At 43.4% G+C, this 9,174-nt stretch overlaps 1 protein-coding gene across 2 annotated transcripts in view; it reads right to left on the bottom strand.

Annotated features, from left to right (window-relative positions):
- Positions 1-914: 914 nt before the first annotated feature.
- PDE7A (phosphodiesterase 7A) overlaps positions 915-9,174 on the bottom strand; it is a 70,566-nt gene continuing 62,306 nt past the window's right edge. For both annotated transcript variants that reach the window (XM_072329835.1, XM_072329834.1), the window contains 7 exons: positions 8,057-8,157; positions 7,567-7,698; positions 7,189-7,280; positions 6,470-6,614; positions 5,573-5,669; positions 4,635-4,715; positions 915-2,466 (listed from right to left, as the gene is read on the bottom strand). In XM_072329835.1, the coding sequence (XP_072185936.1) occupies positions 2,255-2,466; positions 4,635-4,715; positions 5,573-5,669; positions 6,470-6,614; positions 7,189-7,280; positions 7,567-7,698; positions 8,057-8,157 (860 nt within the window). In that variant the 3' untranslated portion in view covers positions 915-2,254. The remainder of the gene's footprint in view (positions 2,467-4,634; positions 4,716-5,572; positions 5,670-6,469; positions 6,615-7,188; positions 7,281-7,566; positions 7,699-8,056; positions 8,158-9,174) is intronic.

Raw genomic sequence — 9,174 nt, 5'->3', positions numbered from 1 at the left:
GGCCTTGAACAAGGCCTCCCACAGCCAGCTCAGCACCCACGCTCACGCTGCCTTTGCTCCTTCTGCCCTGGACTCGGATAGATAGTGAAGGAAGGAAGCTGACGCGGGGTCAGAAGAAATGGTTTCATTACAAATTTATTTCTTTAAACATGGCCACCTTGAGAATTACAGTATTACTTCAGGGAACATGAAAGAATAACCAACAACTTAATTTTGGAAGGGAAACGAACAGGCAAGTCAGAAGTTGTTTTCCATACAGTAAGAGGCCAAGCCAATAAATCCCGGAATCTGAGGACCGTTTCCAAATCCAAAGCTGGGCTCAGCGTACAGTGGAAGCCGACTGCAGCCTTCGCTGCCTTTCCGTACTGCTGGACTCGGTCGTAACTTAAACGTACGGGAGCAGAATGCAAAAAAGCTCTTTGTCATCAATTAAAAGTTAACAGCAACAGGCACGTATTGAAATGACCGCGGCCAAGCCTTACAAACGGCTTTACGCTGAAGCTCCCTCCCAGAAATGGCTGTTGCGACAAACTGTAAACAGAATCGATCAACAGTCTTTTTACAGGAACAACAACGGGGGGGGGGGAGGAAATACAAACGAACTGAAAGAAAGCACCAGTTTCTCCAATCAGCTGACGGTTGTGCTTACCGGACTGAAAACCACGTCAAAAACGAACTACAAAAATGGAATGTTGGCAGTTTAAAATCAGTCCTTTCGGTTTGTCCTTAAAAAAATAAAAACAACAAAAAACCAAACAAGCAAACCAACCAACCAACCAACCAACCAACCAACCAACCGGTTTTTCTCCTTCTCCCACCCAAACCCCACCAAATGGCGCCGTTTCAGCGGAGGGGAGGAACAGGTAAACAAATGCACTTGGTTGGGGGGTTTTGTTTTGTTCGGGGGGGGGAGGGAAGGTGTTTTGTTGTTGTTGTTTTGTTCTTTAATTTTCTTTTTTCTCCCCTTTCAAATCGCAAACAAATTTGGTCGCGTAGCTTTATATTTTTGTGCATAGTTTAAGGCATCTGTAGCGATCCGTTACAGCTCCCTCCCCGATGTGGCTGTCCGTCAAACTGTCACATTCTAAAAGAATAAATTAAGAAGAAGAAGAAAAATGCTGCCTTTCAAACCCTGCCCGGTCCCTCCCACTCCCTCCCTTCCCTCCCACCCCCCCCCCCCCCCAAGACTCACGCACCCACACATACACACACTGCAGCAAAGGGGCATCTGTACCCTTGTTTGTGAAGGACACGCTTTCCCATCCCGCTTTATTTCAGATTGGCAAATACCCTGAGCTGATGATGGTGTTGAGACATTCCACCTTTTTTGTTTTGTTTTCCTCTTGCATGTGCAGTTCAAGTGTACAATAGTGAAAACAACATGCGATGTTTTCACTGCAGAATCGCAATGCAGTTCAGACACCCCCCCCGCCCCCCCACTCCCTCCCTCCCCATTTCTCCCACCCCATCCCGAATTCTGAAGTGTTTTCTGCTTTATAAAAACCGCATTCCCATACAGCACTGGAGTAAAGCTTGGCTGTGCTCTATGATGAACGCTCAGTTCCCAGTGCACAAACAAAATTATGGCAAATGGGAGGCTTTTCCGGCATCCAAAAAAAACAAGAGCTGCAGTCTCCGATTTGATCTTTTTCTTTTAAAAAAAGAAGAAAAAAAAAAAAAAGCAAAAAAAAAACAACCCAGGTTAGTGGTTCCTTCACAGCCATGCGCAAAGGTTAAAGTCTAGAACCCGCAGTTTCAGAGTACGTTTGTAAACATCAAGTCTTGCCGGAGGCGGCAGAGGATGGGCACTTCACATTTCCGTATTAAAACAGGGGCTGAGTGGAAGGTACGCTTTGAACACATTCATGCAAGTCTCGCTATATTCCAAGGAAGTGGAACGATCCATCTCAAGTCTTAACGATTCAAAGACCGCGTTTCAGATTTCACCCAAGAGAACCAAAAGCTGTGGCACAATGAAGCCTTCGCACTGTTCCTCCAAGGCTCGGTCACCGCTGTGCTTTGCATATTCAAGGTTCCGAACAAAAACCAACTGAGGCGGATGCATATTGCTCTATGTTCAGATCTCGCAGTTAAAAAAAGAAACAACGTCAGGTTCAACTGTCTGTGTCGAAGGAAAACTTGGAAATAAATAATGCTGGCATCATTTTACCAAGACCTCGGGCGGGCAGGTATCTCCTTTAATCCAGCTGTGCAGACACCGAGAGAAGAGGCAGTTTTGTCATGAGGGCTGAGGTCAGGACAATCGAGGTTCCTGAGGTAATATGTCTGAGTCCATCTCCTCGAAGGCAGGGTCAGCGTCCTCCCCGCCGCCAGACTGTTCCCTCTGCACCCCCTTCCAGCTCGCCTTGTTCAGTCCCAGGTGGCCGAGCATCGTCTGCGACAGCCGCGTGTTGGAGAACCGGGCCCATTCTGCAAACAGTGGCTCCACCAGGTAGGTCATGAAGCCTTCAAAACAGCAAACACACACAGCCACGTGAGAAAAACAGGGGAAGACCAGCTACGTTGTTTAAGTAAGACATAATAATAAACTAAACCATGCAGAGTAACGTCCACAGTACAAGTTTGGGGATGACCTGCTGGAGAGGAGCTCTGTGGTGAAGGACCTGGTGGACAACGGGTTGGCCATAAGCCAGCAGAGTGCCCTTGTGGCCAAGAAGGCCGATGGAATCCTGGGGTGCATTAAAAAGAGCGAGGCAAGCAGGTCGAGGGAAGTGATCCTGCTCCTCTACTCTGTGGTGAGGCCACATTTAGACTACTGTGTCCAGTTCTGGGCTCCCCAGTTCAAAAGAAGACAGGAATCATCTAGGAGTCCAGTGGAGGGCCATAAAGGTGATTAAGGGCCTGGAGATCCTCCCATGTGGGGAAAGGCTGAGTAAACTGGGTCTGTTCAGAGTAGGGATAAGAAGACTGAGAGGGGATCTGAGAAATGTTTATAAATACCTAAAGGGAGGTGGGAGGCAAAGAGATGAGGCCAGGCTCTTCTCAGTAGTGCACAGCAATAGGACAAGGAGCAATGGCCTAAAACTTGAACACAGGAAGTTCTGTACTAACACGCAGAAGAACTTCTTTACGGTAAGGGCGACAGAGCACAGGGACAGATTGTCCAGAGAGGTTGTGGAGTCTTCTTCTATGGAGATATTCAAGACCTGCCTGGATGCCTACCTGTGAGACCTCTAGTAGGGTACCTGTTCTAGCACAGGGGCTGGACTCAATCTGGAGGTCTCTTCCAACCCCTGCAGTTCTGTGACCATTCTTTTCCAATGCACGTTTAAAAACTAATTTTCATATTTAGGGCATCCTTATAAAATATAAAATATTATAATGGTCAGTCAAAAGATCAGCGTTATATTGAATGACAGAATGGCTTGGGTTGGAAGGGACCTTAATGATTCCTTAGTTCCAACCCCTTACAGGGGGCAGGGCTGCCACACACCAGCTCAGGCTGCTCAGGGCCCCATCCAATCTGGCCTTGAACACCTCCAAGGTTGGGGCACCAGTGCTTCTGGGTAGCTGTGCCAGAGCCTCACTAAGCTCTAAATGAAGAAATTCTTCCTATCACCCAACCTACCTCTCCCCTCTTTTAGTTTAAAGCCATTTCCCTTCGTCTTAACACTATCAGACCGTGTAAAAATTCAGCACCCTTCCCCCTTGTAAGCTCCCCTCAAGTATTGGAAGGCCACAGTAAGGTCTCCCTGGAGCTGTCTCATGTCCAGTCTGAACAAGCCCAGCTCCCTCAGCCTGTCTTCATAGGAGAGGTGCTCCAGCCCTCTGATCATCCTTATGGCCCTCCCCTGGACCAACTGATACCGGATTACAAGATAACCTTTTTTTATTATTTTCCAGAACAGTGAGCAAATAAAGGAAAATAGTTGAGAACAGGGAGAGAGAATCTAAATCTTAATATCTAAATCTTAATTATCTAACCAATAACTAAAGTCACATAAACTACACAATAAATCTTCCTTCTACCAGTCTATTTTTTTCTAACAGATTACCCCATAAGTGATCTAACCATGGGTGGAAAGGAGAAAGAAAAAAGCTGATGCTTATGGCAACATAAACCATGGCTTATATTTTTGCTGCACGTTATTTGCAGTATCCATCCATACAATCAAATGGTGCGACTACCAAAGCTGTGCTCACTTCCGCCTGTAAATTACAAACATGGATGACTTTTCCAATATTCTAAATCAGACTTGCAGCTGATTGAACAGATCAGATCTTCTTAGTCTCTAATTTCAAACACCAACTCACAATACGTTTATGGTTAGATGCGGTACTCTTTACAAGGTCTGAAAAGATACCTATTCAGCCTACAGAAACTACTTAGTAAACAAGTCAGCCCTTCTGCTATTTTAAATCCAACACGAGTTCGTGGTAAGGAATATCAAGTCTCCATGGTTCTCTATCAGATCTGTATCTACTGCCCTTCCTAAGGCTGTACTTAAACTGACTGCTAACACTCCAGAAAGCTAAATCCAGAGAGCTGGAATCCTCCTGTGAAGTGCCACACGGAGAGACCATGCAGAGCTTCCAGCAAATGTACAGGTATGGTATTTTCTTCAATAGACATTCTGAATGGAATCTACTGAAACACACAGAACTGCAGTTACCAATCTGGATGTTGGCAATGGTCTCTGTCTGTCGGTCACAAAGTGGACTCACACCCAAGTGATATTTTTTTTCAATATCTCCTAAAGAAACAGAAGTACAATACAGTGGTTAAGACAACAGGTCCAATTACACGCTTTTTTGGTTTGGTTGGGTTTTTCTTAAATCACACAAGCAGTAACAAATGGAAAGCATCGAATCAATGGGTTCCTGATCGCACTTCCTTGCAAAAACTCCTGGAGACCCCCTCATCCCACTTTGCTACACAGAAGAGAACAATTTGGCCTTGAGGTATTTCTCACTGAAGGCAATTTGCTGTTCCACTTCCATGTATCTTCCCCTGACTGTAAGTTCCACATGCTCAGCACTCAAGAAGTCAGCTCTCCATCTCTCATAGCTGTACACATTAGCATTTCTCAAATCAAGGTAAACCAGCACTGAAAAAGGAGAAGCACTCAGTAATAGTGAGCAAAATTCACGCCTTCCATTTGTCAATTAAAAGCTTCATCAACTGTTGGCCATGTAGTTAAGGTTACTGATTTATCAGAATCACCTTGCCAGCTTCTTCCTGCACGTTCTCATTGCCAGAGAAATTTTTAATACAGAAGATCTGGCAAAAATATATTTCTTAACTTCCTGAAGGCAGCAGGAACACGTAAACTGAACATGACTATTCATCTGATGCACCTTTCAGGATGGAGGATCTACTGAACCTGCCATTCCGCATTCAGAATTCTAAGCGGTTTTCACCAGGTGTCGGCAGCACCAACCTTTTGCAAGAAACACAACCCGGTAGAGAAAAAAATCCCACGCTGTACCGTACATCTGTATTAGTCATAAATGTAAGTCACTATTAATTTGCATGCAGCTATGACTCACGATTGCTTTCTCCACACTATAAATACATCATCTGCTATCTGATACCCGCACTCTCACTTGCCTTGATGGAAGAACTCCTCCGTTACTTTTTCACTCCACTGCTTACTCAGCTCCCAAGTCCGACACGGATTACAAATATCAGCACACTTCAAAGCCATCTAGGAAGTTAATACACAGCGTTAGGCCACCCGACCGACCCCTTTCCTTCCAACAGTATCTTCCGTTACCTATTCCCCGGCAGCAGAAACTTTGCAAACGATAAAACCTACCTGTCGTTTGCGTTTCCCTGGTTGCATTCCATAATCACACTTAAACACTTGAGAAACAATTAGATCTTGTGATCATCTCTGAGCAATACCAAAACTAAGGCAAGTCAAAGCATTTCAAGGGCATTTCATTTAGCATATTCACTAATACAGGAGGCAGCACCAAATTCAGGAAGGTATCAGTGTAAGCCAACAGTATTTTGTGTTTCTAGTTTTTAAGCATACATCTTTCGTAATGGTTCGCACAGGACAGAACTTCCCGTGTTTGTCCATCTTCTTTTGCAGTCCACAGACTGGATCTAGTAATACAAATCTCTGTGAAGCTGAAGCTATGAAGCTGATTCACAACAGCTGTACTTGTTTTTTTTTCCTTGAAACGTGTTCTAACAAAGCATTTCAGTTCTGAGACTGTGCTGGAGTCATCAGAATGCAAAATCTCGTTCTTAGAAGTGCGTCTCTCCTTGTCTTAACAGCTCCAAGTTTTCAGACTACCAACATGTGATATCCCCGAGGCTGCGCTAGGAGGGGAGGGGAGGCAGAAATGGAAGGAACAACCTTTTTGTAATGAAACAAAACAACTGAAGGTATTTACTTCATGTTGAACACAGCCCAGAAGTAGCTGTATTTAGCACGTTCGTTAGTTTTGAAGTTAAAATCACGTTTTCAAAAAAATATAATAAAAAAAAAATCACCTGTAAAATGAAGTGACGGTGGTTTGCGTCCTCTAAACATAGGTCTCCTCTGTCCAGGTGGGATCGGAACATGGACAGATACTCATTTTGCTGACTGATGTCTGTGGCAAGAATGAGATCACCTATCTGGCTTTCCATCAGCTGCCTGAAATTAGTGGTACCAAGCATTCAGAGAGGATAACAATGGAGAACAATAGCTATCATTAAATTCACATAGGTTGTGGGTGGGATCTTTTTAATCATATTCATTATTATGCAGATGCAAGTCACAAGCTTTCTGATCAGCATTTTCACTGCAGTTTCTTCTTTTGTTTCTCCTGCCACTTCCAAACTAATATTGGGACACTTCATCGGCAGCTTTCTGAACAACAGACTTGGATTTTTGTTTGTCTGTTTTTCCTTAAATACGCACAAATTAATTGTTCAAGGTGTACTGACTGTTAACACAGGTAAGAAGGTTCTATGCTAAGCTACAGTTGCAGTGACAGAAGGAGATGAGGTTTAACATAACCAGGTGCTTGACTACACCTCTTCAGTGTGCTCACACTGAACGCTGTGTTCCAAGTCCAGGTATCCAGGAATCATTAGAAAGGTACAGATACAAAATTTAGGTGATGAACTGCCATGCAATAGTTTTGCTTGCTTTGTAATGCTCTCTTTCTTAAGAGACAGCTTACTTGCACCTTAAACTAAGACAAATTACTCTGTATAAAACTTACCTGTTTTCTAAGGACATATGTGCAAATAAACCAGACTCTCTCAGCAACCCCACTGCTGATCGCCAGTGATGGTTCTCCAGTACTGAGGTATTCTGCAAATGACAGTGATATTACAGGTATCAGTGACTGCTTCGTAATTGAATGCCTTGCACTAACAGCTGTACCACAGAGGGCTTCTGCCTGTTTGTTTGCTTGTAGAGAGAACAGAGTCTCTCACATCCTGAATACTTCATCAGCTCACAGTTTTAACCCAGTGGCATGGAAGCTCTCAATTCACACCAACAACAAGCTTATGACACCACACTTTATATTCCTCTTCTGTTCTCCTCAGGAATTTTCCACACCTGGTCTCAACAAAACAACTGATTTTCTCCTTACCTTATACAAAGTTGCTAAGTAATGGTTTGTTTTAATTAGGAAAGGTTGGTTAACGCCTGGATGATCCAAATCGTGTGTGGCAGCTGCAATTAAACTGAGCAGAACATCCCACGGAGTTAAGGATTCGGACAGCTGCAAGGTAATAACAAACAGACCCCTGTCAGCAATACAAGCGTGGCCATAAGCATGGCTGCAAAAGGAGGTTACAGAGAGAGTGGGGTTGGTCTCTTCTCGCTGGTGACAGGTGACAGGATGGGGGTAAATGGCCTCAAGTTGTACCAGGGTAAGTTTAGGTTGGATATCAGGAAAACGTTCCTGACAGAAAGGGTTGTTAAGCACTGGAATAGGTTGAGTCACCATCCCTGAATGTGTTAGAGTTAGGGTACTATGGTTAGGCTCTGTTGGACTTGATGATCTTTAAGGTCTCTTCCAACCTGAGCAACTCTATGATTAAATACATGTATTTCTATAATTGAGAGTGTCTCCTTACCTTAGGCTCTTTTAAGTAACAGTGCATGGCCTGAGTCACATCAGCAGCATGAACTGCATTATGATAAGGGTTTTGACTGTGATAATCTTCTTGAACCATAACTGCAGGAAAATAAGAAATATCTAAATTTAAATGAAACAGCAATTTTTTTCATGTATCATTTTACATGTCCTTGTTAGGCACAGAAATATGCAACATCACAAGCTACACACACATAAAAGTGTCAAAGTCAGTAAATTGCCAGTTGAACCAAAACCAAGTGTAAAAGATTTTTATGTGAGGAAACTTTTCCACTAGAAATGAGCTACATGCAAAGCCATCTCAGAGAAAGAATTATACAACTTGAAATCAATACGTTATCTGAGATGCTCTGATGTTAAGAACTATCTAAGGAAGTCTCCCTTTGAAAACCTAGCCTGCCTGAATGTTGAGGCAACCTAGAATACAAAATGAAGATGATACTATGAACCCAAAGCATTGGGATGACTTCACATCATGCCTTGAAAACAGACATATCAGAGGAAATAGGAGGTGTTTTACTATTTTAGGAAGTGCTTTTCTTTCCTATTCCAACAGTGGTCATGAGAAGCCACCTCCATACAGTGTGGACATTTTCTGGTACTTGTATACTTAAGGAATTTTAAGCCTACATGCAATTTAGAAAAGAATCTCGTTTAGATGATGGCCTGACAAGCCACTCCTAGATCAATATTTCCTGTTTATCTTCTTTCTTGTTTTCCTCCTCCATCTTCCTGGCTATCTTTCAGCATAGGTACAACATTTTAAAGGACATCCACGTTAGCTTGAATACAAAAGAACTGTAATGTTTACAAGGATACAGGGAGAGAAATCTGAAGAGCAGCAATCGAACTATACTTTAAATTGCAAAGTTTTGCCTGATGACACATTAGTTCGTTCAAGCCAACCTCCAAAGAACGCTTTCCTGGCTGACTACGCTCTGTCATTCGCATACAAACATCTTTTCCTACTCGGTTTACAAGCCAGCACCCTCCATGTGATTGTGACTGTAATGTTAGAGCAATGCATGGTATTTGTGAAGAGTTGTGGCTTACGAAAAGCCAAAAAACTGTAGCCACTGTGTAATCTTGATGGCATTC

Source organism: Excalfactoria chinensis, chromosome 2 (assembly GCF_039878825.1).
Source record: "Excalfactoria chinensis isolate bCotChi1 chromosome 2, bCotChi1.hap2, whole genome shotgun sequence".
Lineage (NCBI taxonomy): Eukaryota > Metazoa > Chordata > Aves > Galliformes > Phasianidae > Excalfactoria > Excalfactoria chinensis.
Note: the sequence above shows the minus strand (reverse complement) of the source record. Positions and strands in the feature narration are given on the sequence as shown.